This window comes from Ptychodera flava, chromosome 7, assembly GCF_041260155.1.
Source record: "Ptychodera flava strain L36383 chromosome 7, AS_Pfla_20210202, whole genome shotgun sequence".
Classification (NCBI taxonomy): domain Eukaryota; kingdom Metazoa; phylum Hemichordata; class Enteropneusta; family Ptychoderidae; genus Ptychodera; species Ptychodera flava.
The window spans coordinates 13,135,679-13,147,769 of record NC_091934.1 but is presented as its reverse complement, the minus strand read 5'-3'; the positions used below and the strand labels follow the sequence as shown (position 1 = coordinate 13,147,769).

The 12,091-nt window shown below is 37.4% G+C and overlaps 3 protein-coding genes across 5 annotated transcripts in view; all 3 read right to left on the bottom strand.

The window, feature by feature from the left end:
* LOC139136829 (uncharacterized) overlaps positions 1-12,091 on the bottom strand; it is a 328,762-nt gene that overhangs the window by 155,375 nt on the left and 161,296 nt on the right. The window lies entirely within an intron of this gene.
* On the bottom strand, positions 36-10,765 carry LOC139136810 (uncharacterized). 3 transcript variants are annotated; one of them, XR_011553251.1, is made up of 4 exons: positions 10,648-10,735; positions 3,269-3,526; positions 2,693-2,816; positions 36-575 (listed from the first exon to the last, which is right to left on the bottom strand). XR_011553251.1 is itself a non-coding variant. In XM_070704649.1 (3 exons), the coding sequence occupies exons 1-3, from the start codon at positions 10,711-10,713 to the stop codon at positions 564-566; spliced, it is 336 nt and encodes a 111-aa protein (XP_070560750.1). In that variant the 5' UTR covers positions 10,714-10,729; the 3' UTR covers positions 36-563. The 3 variants fall into 3 exon arrangements, 1 of the variants encoding a protein (XP_070560750.1); XM_070704649.1 differs by lacking the exon at positions 2,693-2,816 and having other exon boundaries at positions 10,648-10,729; XR_011553252.1 differs by lacking the exons at positions 2,693-2,816; positions 3,269-3,526 and having other exon boundaries at positions 10,648-10,765.
* Positions 4,685-10,111, bottom strand: LOC139136809 (uncharacterized). Its single transcript, XM_070704648.1, has 4 exons — positions 10,028-10,111; positions 9,186-9,245; positions 8,301-8,591; positions 4,685-5,788 (listed from the first exon to the last, which is right to left on the bottom strand). Exons 2-4 carry the CDS (start codon positions 9,228-9,230, stop codon positions 5,732-5,734), a joined length of 393 nt encoding a protein of 130 aa, XP_070560749.1. The 5' UTR covers positions 9,231-9,245; positions 10,028-10,111; the 3' UTR covers positions 4,685-5,731.

The following is a 12,091-nucleotide window of genomic DNA, read 5'->3' as shown; positions in this document are numbered from 1 at the left end:
ATATCAAAGAATTCTTGTGTAAAAAAACAAAACAAATAAATTTATTTTTCTCTCCGCTATATGCATATTTCTCTAACGTAGACATCTCAACCACACCGTTTTCTTCTTGCTCAACCAATGTCCTGCGCAGTTTAAGAATGAGAATTGCTGTAACATGTATGCTGTGTATAGTATCTGGATGGATTAGTGTTAAGCTGATGCACCTACATAGTTGCTGCTGGCAATGTCAATTAAAATACAGAAATGTATCAGTGAACCTGTGTTTCCAATTAGTATTCTTGTAATTGTAAACATGCTAGACATGTGTAGCTATAAAGACAACTAATGTAAAACACTTTGTGCAAGTTACAAGATACCAGTTCCAGCACATCTTTGCAACAACCACTTGTGTATATATACTTGGGAGTAAGGACTGAAAAGGAAAAAACTTACCTGTTGTTTGATCATTTCCATTCATCTTTCATTGTAAATGTCATGGCAAAGTCCTATCCAAAGCCCTCCACTTTGTTCTTTACTGCTCTTTGTCAAGGCAATGGTATTTCTCATCCTTGACATTGCAGCATTCATTGCTGATCCTGAATTGTAAACAGATAGACTCATGATTACTAACTCTTAAAATTACAATGATAACCTGAATGATTAAAATACATTTGATGATGGGATGTTAATGAATTGCAAACACTCATAATGTCCTTAACCCTAATGATGATAAGCATTACACACATGTAAACATTCTAAATAAGATGACCCAGGTCTATCCACAATACAATTACTCAGCATCGCAGATGACCCCGGTCAACCATCAACAAATACATGTACACGCTATGGAGATGATCCTGGGCAATCCAGAATACAAATACAGGTACACATTATTGAAGATGACCCAGGCCTATCCTGAATACAATTACAAATACAGGTACAATGACCCAGGCCTATACTAAATACAATACAATACAATACAATACAATACAATACAATACAATACAATACAATACAATACAATACAATACAATACAATACAATACAATACAATACAATACAATACAATACAGGTAAACATTGTTGAAGATGACCCAGGCCTATCCTGAATACAATACAATACAATACAATACAATACAATACAATACAATACAATACAATACAATACAATACAATACAGGTAAACATTGTTGAAGATGACCCAGGCCTATCCTGAATACAATACAATACAATACAATACAATACAGGTAAACATTGTTGAAGATGACCCAGGCCTATCCTGAATACAAATACAGGTACACATTATTGAAGATGACCCAGGCCTATCCTGAATACAATACAATACAATACAGGTAAACATTAATTGTTGAAGATGACCCAGGCCTATCCTGAATACAAATACAGATACACATTATTGAAGATGATACAGGCCTATCCTGAATACAATACAGGTACAGACTGTTTGTATTGATGATAGACATTGGTCATCTCCCATTATGTATTCTACATAGGCCTGAGTCATCTTACCTGTACATACTGTGTGCATGTATGCGTATTGTGGATTGGCCTAGGTCATCTTCCATATTATGTGTATTTTGGATATGTCTGTGCCATCTTCCATACCATGTGAATGCATTTGGATTGAGGATAGGCCTGGGATATATTCCATATCATGTGCATGTAGGCCTGGGCCATCTTCCATACCGTGTACATTTATTTGCGGATAGGTAGCGGTCACCTCCTGCCATGATGTGTACCAGTACTGAGTAACACTGTATTGTGGATAGGCATAGGTCATAATATTTGCATGAAGATATTGCCCAGGATATTGTCCAGTTGAATGTTTACCACGCTGAACAACAAGCAGCACACTGCGACATGCTAAGTCGTGTTCGATTACAAGTAAGCAAAAACGATAATTGCACAGGTTGTCCACAGAGTTGCAGGGTAGGACTAGTTACAAAAAATGAAAGTGTACCAGGAATAGTTTGTTGAATTTCCATGGCTAGTGTTTGAATAAGAGAAGAATCAGGTTTTTTTTCTGTAAGACATCGAATGGCCATTATAGGAAAAAAATTGTGAGACTGGAACAAGAGTGACGCTTTCTCACAATTGGTGAGAATCTCTTAATTGCCATTCTCACTGCTATCGGTGAGAATAGTTTAATTCTCACCATTGAGCACTGAGAAATGCACTTCTTGATGAGATAATAGATTCTCACCGATGGGAATGGAAATTCTCACTAAGCACTGTGAGAATGGTAATTTTTACAGTGAGAATCAACCAGACTAATCATTCACTGGTGAGAATCAACCAGACTCATTGTTCACTTGTGAGAATTAACCAGATTGTTTCACACCAGTGAACAACAAGTCTGATTCTCACCAATGAATGGTGAGTCTGGTTCATTCTCACCTTAAAAATTACCATTCTCACAGTGCTTAGTGAGAATTTCCATTCTACCTGGTGAGAATCTATTATCTCACCAAAGAGTACATTTCTCACTACTCACCGGTGAGAATTCTCACTGGTAGCTGTGAGAATTGACAAGAGATTCTCACAAATTGCGGGAAAGCTGTCACTTTCTCTCTCCAGTCTCGCAATTTATTCCTATACACCCAGTTTGATTTTGAAATTAAAGCATTCTATGTTTGGACTACCAATAGAAAGAGGCGACTGTTTACACCTACTGTAGTGTACAAAATGTAATTACCTGCAGTACACCTTCTCAAAGTGAACAGTTGGTTTAAAAATTAGACTCTGTAATTGGAGAACTGAAAGCACTTGATGACTGAGGCAGAAGGGAAAGGGTAGAAAGGAAACATCTTGAAGTTACCCTGTAAATAATGCAATACTTGTGATACGTCTTGATACATTTACAAAAGTGCAAGTCACATAAGTGTGAAGCACACGGGAAATAAATTTGTTGTGAATCTTATAAAGAAAGCAGTTTGTTCCATAAAAAATAGTTGTTATTTTCATTGCCACTAACTATCTGTGGTTCAGGATAGTCCTACTTAAATTTGCAAATCACAAATGTCCCATGGACCTTGTAATGTATTACCTTGAATGGAAATGATTATGGGACCAGTTTAATGTCATATTGTTACTGTAGCAACTGATAGGACCTGAGTATACAACTGTCAGTTGGCAAAAATCACAGATGAAATTATATGTAATTTGGATGGCTATAGTTCTAGCTAGTCAATGTTGGTCTCAATTAGCCAGAATGGCCTAGTGGTAAATTTAGCCAGTGGAAACACTGAACAGGATATATGTAAGTACAAACCTGTGCCACAGCAAGGACCCACTGCCTTAGGAAAGTAAATATATTGATGAAAAACTCCCTCAATTCCATGGGTTTTTGCACTGCATTGATGACAACACCGCCATCTCTGTTCAGTGTTGGCTGTTTGCATAGCCACACACTGTGTATTTGCTTTGCAATGGAGGATGGTATTGTCACCATGTTGCTTTCCACCTGGTTGTCAGACCAGTATCCAATGACAATGGGACGCACTGCCTCAGTAAGGGATCTCGAATCTGACTGGGTGAAAAGAAAACATTAATGGGTGTAATGTAAATATTATCTCCTGCAAATTGCTGACATTACTTTACACATCAGTTCATTCTTTTTATATTCATTAAGATATTAAGAAAACTTGATTGTTTATGACTTCTGTAATTTTAATTAAACCTTTCGTCACTGGTATAACTTTGCACCAAACCCTTTGTATTCACTGGTGATTGTTGACCTTTTTAAAGAAAACTATAATGTAGGTCAAGACGTGCATTCAAGCAAGTAACAATAAATTCATTTATACATTTATTTCAAGGGAAGACCAACGAGAACTAGTCACATTAACAGGCTCCATAAAATATACATAAAAATATGAATGCATGAAGTACAATAAAACAATAAACAACACACAACAAACTATGTGAAACTATTAAAAATATGTACAAATTTAGGCATGAATTCTGACCAGGCATCTGAAACTTTGACAAGATAAAGTGTTGTCAATGGCAGGGTTGGAAATGCACACATCAAAGTAGCCATACATCTTTGAAGAGCAAGTGCCTAAAAACATTCAGTTTTATACTGTGAGTCTAAAAAACAGTGCGAGTTCTAGTATTTGTAGTTTACTGAGAGAACATCAAAATAACATGAAACATGATTGGGGACAATCATACATATTATTAAAATATTCATATAAAAATATAGTATATAAAAACAATCTTCGATGATAAAGAGGCTAAAGGTTAAAACGCTTGCAGAATTCTTCATAATTATTTCAGCTGTTAGGATGCTATGTTTGAAACAAAGGAACTTCATGAATTTCATTTGCACTTGCTCTATTTTGTCCTGTTGATTTTTTGCCAAGGAGACCACACTACAGTACAGACACATATTCTAAAATACTTACATGTATTATATAAGTTATGTACAGAGCGTCAAGAGAGTTGATGTTGAAGAAAGAACAACAAGATGTGCAGGAAATTAAAAAAATAGCGTCAATGACACTTTGCTCATATTTGGTAACATGGGGTTGGTCAGAGAGATCGAGGTTATGCTATATTAATAGATAGTACAGGGCTGATGCTGGTAGTAGGTGAGAGCGGTCTTGGATGTTTTAGGAAATCATAAATTTGTACAATGTGGTGGAGTAGAGGAATGCATGACATAGAGGAAGCTACAGATGTATGCAGTTAGAAAAATTTATTTTTATTACCAAAGACTGAAAAGAAATGAATGGAAGTCTTGAAACGCAGGATGAAATATCAGTACGAAAAGTACGTTAAGTAAAGGCTATAAAGCGACATAATGAAACACAGGATTAAAGGGGCATTATCGCTATCTTTTGACACTTTTTACACCAATATTGTTGCAAACGTGCAGTTGCTGATGTTGTTGATATTGAAAGATGTCAAAAAAATGGTCAACCATAGACAATTTCCATCCAATTACCTCTGACTCGAGGTTTTTGTACAGTTTGCATCAATATTGGTGTAAAAGAGGGCAAAAGATAGCGATAATGTCCCTTTAAATGTCGCTACAAAAAGTATGTTAAATAAAGGCTATAAAGCTGCACTGAATAACGCAACACAGGATTAAATATCGCTACAAAAAGTATGTTAAATAAAGGCTATAATGCTGCACTGACTAATGCAACACAGGATTAAATATCGCTACAAAAAGTATGTTAAATAAAGGCTATAACGCCGCATTAAATATCGCAACACAGGATTAATATCGCTACAAAAAGTATGTGAAATAAAGGCTATAATGCCGCACTGAATAACGCAACACAGGATTAAATATCGCTACAAAAAGTATGTTAAATAAAGGCTATAAAGCTGCAATGAATAACAAAAGTAAGTGGAACAGAAATCATATGTAACTACATACGAAATGTAAGTTATTACAAAGAAAATGTAGTTTTGTAAATGGGAAATGTACAATGGAAACACATTGGCAAGTGTCAGTACTGGTATTGTCGCTATAGAGCCGTGAGGTAGGGAAGCAGGTATAGGTGTTGGAAAGTGTCAGTTGGATTTCATTGCTGTAACAATGTGGGCTTCATTGGCTTTGAACGTAAGATCCCGTCCATCACACTTAGGAATAAATTCATCCTGTAGCTGTTCAACTGTTGTGTTGTGACAGTCAATGTGCAACGATTGCAAGAGCTGTCTTGCCTGGCGTGGGAAGACACGGTACTTGTTCTCCTCGTCATTGTCGACCAGAAGTATTTCAAGTATGTATCCGACACGATTTGCAGGACCTTTTGATTTGTGGCAAAATTTGCATCTGAAAAGGAAGGGGAAAATATAAAAGTAGTGACATACGGTAGTGTTTACATGAATGTATAACAAAAAAGCATGGGTCTGCTTATCTAGTGGTTGACTAAATCTGCTGACAGTGAGTCTCGTATATAGTATGCAGTGCAGCCAGTGTGTGTTGTTGAAGGAGTTCTGTGATAAGTAGACGGACTGTTATATATGCCATAAGAGAATGAGTGACCTGGCGGGTGATTAAAAAGCTGTGTAAGTGTTATATTGGGAATAAGTATTTGTGACACTTGAGTCAATGAAGAAGGTGAAAACCATGCTAATATCTGGACTGCTTGATGTAAAGGGGCCGAAAGAGCTGCAAAGATGCACAGTCAAAGCTGTTATCATAATCGGAACAGAGCCTGGATACAAAATAGTGAGAGAGTGGGATAAGCTGGAAGGTGAAGATTTTACTCAAAAATACTGTTGGTTCAGTAATATCTATTACATGGGATTAATGTGATGAAGCCAGACTTGTGCTCCTTCATGCAAAAGAAACCGGACTGGCTGTTTTGAAGACTTATTGATGGTAATAGAGTAAGAAGGTTGCTGTATGTACCTGTTTTTGTCATTGATGTAACCGTTGCATGAGAAGTTGGTACACAGGAACACTTTCTGTATGCTAGTTAAGCCACGTAATTTGCCTGTTGACCAGAACATCTCATCATCAGAATCAGCCGATAAGTTATCAAGGTCATCCAAGGCAGCATCTGACTCCTGGAACAAAAGGTGCACCATATCGAAGATGTATTAGAAGTGATGACAACTACAGATATTGTGATGGGGAGTCTAGCAGCATAAGTGGCTGTCTGTACAAATGAATCCTTGGTTTAATTTTATGTTGTGCGTTGTAACAACCTGATCACACCAGAGGTATGAGGGAGGAAAATTATGAAGTGGATAGAGGAAAACTGAACTGTGTAAGTGCTTGACGAAAGGTACTTACTGACGGTATGATGGCAGAAAACTTTCTTGTTGTAAGGCGGCTCTGATAGTTTGCAGCCCTTTTTGCGTTAGTCGGCGGGTGCTTTTTCGGTCATCATGGATACCAAGCAATGAGCGTTAGATAAGATTGACGGTGGTATGGTGAGGTCTGTTCCGGTAGCTGCTAACTGAGAATCGTTGTTAATGGAGATTCCATTGTTCCGCACGTATATCTTGGGTCCCACAATCATTGTTTTACCTACATTGCTTTTAACAAGGGACAGTTTGTCCCGTCGTGTGAACCAAATGTAGAGGACCGTGGCAGAAGAGTGGTCCGCTATTACGGCTCTTTTGTATTTTTCGCGCCCGTCTTCGAAGTGAATAATCTTGGCAATAATTTTTACTGGGTGGTTTTTGTTGATGTCCATTTCCATCACTTGAATTTAAGACGAATAAGGCATCTGCTTGTGAAAAGGAAAAGAATTAAGCAAAAGTAATAAAGAAGTAACAGGTAATAGTAAAATCATATGTGGTAGGAACCAAATATCAACCACTGTGCATATTTTACAATATAAGCTGGAAACCGCGAAAAGAGAGCAGTAGTAAATTGGCATGTAATTGCCAGCATGCACTGACACTGTGTATGAGAGCTGGTAGTTTCTACTTGGATGGAAAATTCTTGAAGTTCATACGGTGTCACCCTATCCAAGTTAAGGTCATGACATAATGAATACAAATAGTTTTAACAAATCATTCAGCATGTCAAAGCACAATAACACACTAGTTCCATCAGAACACTGGAAGCCATGTGAGTTCCGACTGTGGGTATCAAATAGGAAGTATTTGCTTGCATTTTTAGAGAGTGCCATACAGTACCCACCAAACATCAACAACACTGAATCACTAGAACCGAAAACATTCAGATTTACTATTGCATCTCTTAACACCATGCAGCCTGGTACGTCAAAATTAGTGATACAATCTAGCAGTCCTCTTATTATATTGTATTGCATGAAGTTGATGTTACAAGTATTTGGTAATTCATCCAACAATAATATTTCAGAAAACAACGTATTACTGGCTCGAAGGCATTTGGTTGTTTCTCTGTACAAATCATCACCAACATGTAAAATACAATCTAAGTCTTCAGATGTCAGTGTGCCATCTCTATTTTGAGACATACAAAGGTAAGCAAGGGCATTACATGTACACTGTCTACCTTGTGATTCTATGCTAAAGATGTTACTGCCTTGGTGGATGCTACCTTGCACAACACTATTTATTCTGTAACTTTCCCATTTTAAAGTCTGACTATTGTTAGTGATATACATATCCTGATTCTCAATAGCGTTATCTAAACTACCTGTCATCTGATATCTGTGAGTCCGTGAATGATATTCTGATTGTAATTCAGGAGCTGAAATCTGTGTTTCCGCAGCCATTTCATGATGTTGATTAATGTCTTGTTGCATTGATAATTGAATGTGATTATAATTTACACCATTTGTGCAAGTATTGGTAGCGCAGGTTGTAGTGGTAAACGTAGTCACATCATTGTTACTTACACTGTTGCCACTGTTCGCTCTGTTGCAACTATGAGCAGTAGTACTGCACTGAAATGTGTTGGGGCATTGGTTACTATTGCCTTTTGTAACTGCTAGTGAAGTATTAAGTGCTGTACATTGTGTACTGCTATTGAATCTGTTGTATGATGTGGACTTATCGTTCATTGACTTGCTGTACATTGACTTATTGTGAAGTGGCTTATTGCAGGTTCCTTCTTGCAAAGGGTGTTTTACATTACTGGAAACACCCAAACCAGTATCAAAACCATCTGTTTTGACATCGCCATCAGCCTGTTAAGAAAAATACAGGAAAAAGAGTTACTCTACAAATCTCAGAATGTGGAAATAGGGTGTGGAGATCACAGGAACTCTACTCAAATGCCTTTTGACAGTAACATAACATCTGCAGCAAAAAGTAACAATTTTTTGCCTTCCCAAGTCTAAGGCTGCGTTGAAATAAATGGTAAGGGGGCTAGAGGAATCGTGATTGACATATTATTTTTTCACATCACATCCCTCAATACCCTCAAACATTTTCAAGTCCCCCTCTCCCCCATCTATATGATCAAAAATTTTGAAATACCCCACCAAATTACCATATACTCCTGAAATCAACCCTCCGCCCCCTTCCTTATCATTTTCTTAACGCAGCCTTAGTGCTATTTATGAAATGTGCATTCATATACCTTCATGCAAACGTTCATTATTTGTTAAATAATTTTACTGGCTTTTGACCTGATGATATTTAACTACATGTTTCAGGGTATATACCGTGTTGTCAAATACATTCATGAGCAACTGTTCATGTGTCAGTTTTGAGTTGGAATTTGTTCAATGGAGACGAGAGAAAAATACAGACCACATACATCTTTGTATAACACATACCTGTTTTTTGACAGCTGATTTTCGCCAATACTTTTTCTTTGGCATGTTGCTCAAATACACCTAGTAAAGTGAAAAAATGGGACGTCAACTATCTCATCAAAAAGATAAGTCACTATCGGAGTGTTATTCTTCTGGAGGTCAAGACTGCATCCATGTAACACATGAAGTTGTGTACAAGTATTCCACCTTGACCTGTATCACTATAAGAGGAAATTTGTAAGGGGATGTTATGCAACATTTGCAGACTTAATCATGATAATCATAGCAGTAAACAGTAAAACAAAGAGAGATGTATACCGGTACATAACTGCCAAAGTATCTATCTCAGAGGAAACCCTGTGTGAGACATTAAACATTACAAGATCTGCAGTGTACTAGCGTGACCTTCTGAAACTAGGTTGTCATCAATGGACCACCCAAAATATAATCTGGTGGCGGTCTAACTAGGATAATTGGTGGTCTTCTGATGCATGGCCACCGGTCATTTCACACCCTGATACTTAACATGTCCTCAAAATACACGTCTGAAAACAATATGTCCTTCCAATACACATGCTTAATAGCAAGCTTTCATTTGAACATAGAAAGCACATAAGTAAGACAGAACACTACTGCTACAATGCTAGTCCCATCCCTCAATTAACACGCGTATTCAGCTCCCCACCACTGTTGGCACCCCTTAAAAAATAATGGTACAGCTCGCCTTGACAAGGTCCCTTTCCGGACCAAATATACCACTGTGTCTACTGGCCCAAAATTCATATTCTAACAACTGAGGATACATCTTCAAACACATATCAATAGTCAGCTGAACACTTAAACAAGACGTGTGATGTATTTACCTTCAATTTACTGGCAGTTCTTCCGTTACAAGCACAGGATTGTTCAAACACAGTCCCTCTTACTTTGTGTGCAGGTCGCCAACATGTAACAGTTCATGAACAATGACAGGAAATGAATCATACACCTCATTTTCTTCATTAGGCTGTTTCAGTTACTGCCACCACTCCACAAGTAATAGTACACTGCATACAAACAGGTTACCCGTGGCAAATTCTCCAACTCAGATGGGTGGGCTGTTACCCTTCACTCCTGCACGCACTGCATGAAAATAGGTTACCCATACCAGATTCTCCATCTCAGATGTGTTGGCTGTTCCCCTTAACGGGTCCACTCCCGCACATTTGCAGGATTTCCCCTTTTTCTTACCTAATTTGCACATTTTTGACACTAGCATGTTCATTTGAACAAAATCACATCTCAACCAATGCATCTACCCGTACACCAAATACTGAGATGGTAGCTTTGGCGGTATGGGAGCCTTTGCGTGTGACGGACATACATCCGCACATACCCACAAATATACAGACACCGACTCATCATATGAGCTCTTTTTGGTATTTATTCATACCAAATATGAGCTAAAAAAATGTATTGACTAAAAATTTAAAACAAATCTTACCTGATGAAGGATTTGTAAAAGATCAGTTGTCAATCTTTTGATTCTTGTTCCTTCTACGTTCCACATACAATACCTCTGAGGCTTTACGACCAGGTTACATGAGGTATACTAACAGCTGTAGACAAATGTCAATGAATAAAATTAGAATCTTACAGATAGTCCTATTTTTCACTGTCTGTACAATGGATACTCAACTTTATAATCATGGATATAAGTGTCAAAAGATTAGTAAAATCATACACTCATTCATTATGTATTACCATGCCACAAATACACAGTAATCATGGTTTGTTTTTATGTCCGTGAATATGAATAATAATGCTAACATTGAAACTTTTCAGCAAAAATGTAAATAGTCAATTGTACAAAGATCATAATCAATCACAAAAACAAAATGAAGTGCTTGTGGGCCAAATTATACACTTTTTACAAAATCTCCAGATTTGCCAAATTTTTAGGGTGGGCATGACTGTGCATCAATGCTTATTACATGCCTTGATGTGGGTGCAAATCAGTGAATTGATTTGAAAAGGAACATCAGGGGAGTTAGCGGGTCGGTGAACATAATGTACTGACCGGTTTTAATGGTTACCCGGGCAAGTGAAGCCCTTCAACGTTTTTAACATCTAAGTAGACACTTAACGATAGATGTAAAATATACATGTGCACACTTCTATTTTGACTTTCGTTAAAATCCTTTTGATGCTGGTCGATAATGGTAAAATTGTTTGAAAATGTCCTGCATATTACGTATGTAACTAAAGTGATACAGCATTTATAACCATGAAGATATTCACCATGTGAAGTGTTCCGTATCCACAGACCTATAGCAATATCCATTTTGATGGATTCTTACAGTATACAGCAGAATCCATTAGAGTATCCATCATTATCCAGTACTGAGAATCCAGCACCGGAATACATAATGGATTCCCCCAGTATCCAGCAAAACTAAGGCTGCGGGGAATACATGCCAAAATCCATTTTGGATACTAATGGATTCTAGTGTCACAATGCATTGTGGGTCTAAAAAACACAGACCTGGCTAGATTTGAGAATCCATAAAAGTATTTATGATGGATACTAGCCTAGCCAGTGTAACGGAAAGTATGACTACTGCAGACACTTTTTATGCTGAGTGAAAGCGTTGCAAAAGTTGAAACACCTAAAAATATTACCACTTGTAAATTCGTTTTGCAATCAACATTGGCAGTGTCAAAAACGCTTTTTCCTAAAGATCCTATACACATACAAATAAAACAAAATTCCAAAACTTAATGTACGTCAAGAACTACAACGTTAACGATAGAGGACTATGGCCTTTCATGATCAATCATTTGAGTCAAGACATGGATTGCGTTATACTTATCAGCTTGAAACCCCCTCCCCCGATCAAATTGACCCCTCTCCTGCTGCAAGTTTACGTTTATCGATACCAGGATTT

What these genes read in the sequence shown, in the direction of transcription:
- LOC139136809 (XM_070704648.1), bottom strand. Translation starts at nt 9,230, where the DNA reads ATGCCAAAGAAAAAGTATTGGCGAAAATCAGCTGTCAAAAAACAG. An exon ending in AATCAGCTGTCAAAAAACAG is followed by an intron (nt 8,592 to 9,185) that starts GTATGTGTTATA and finishes TTTTCTTAACAG; the next exon opens with GCTGATGGCGATGTCAAAAC. An exon ending in GAGCGAACAGTGGCAACAGT is followed by an intron (nt 5,789 to 8,300) that starts GTAAGTAACAAT and finishes CTTCCTTTTCAG; the next exon opens with ATGCAAATTTTGCCACAAAT.
- LOC139136810 (XM_070704649.1), bottom strand. Translation starts at nt 10,713, where the DNA reads ATGTGGAACGTAGAAGGAACAAGAATCAAAAGATTGACAACTGATCTT. An exon ending in TTTTACAAATCCTTCATCAG is followed by an intron (nt 3,527 to 10,647) that starts GTAAGATTTGTT and finishes CTTTTCACCCAG; the next exon opens with TCAGATTCGAGATCCCTTAC.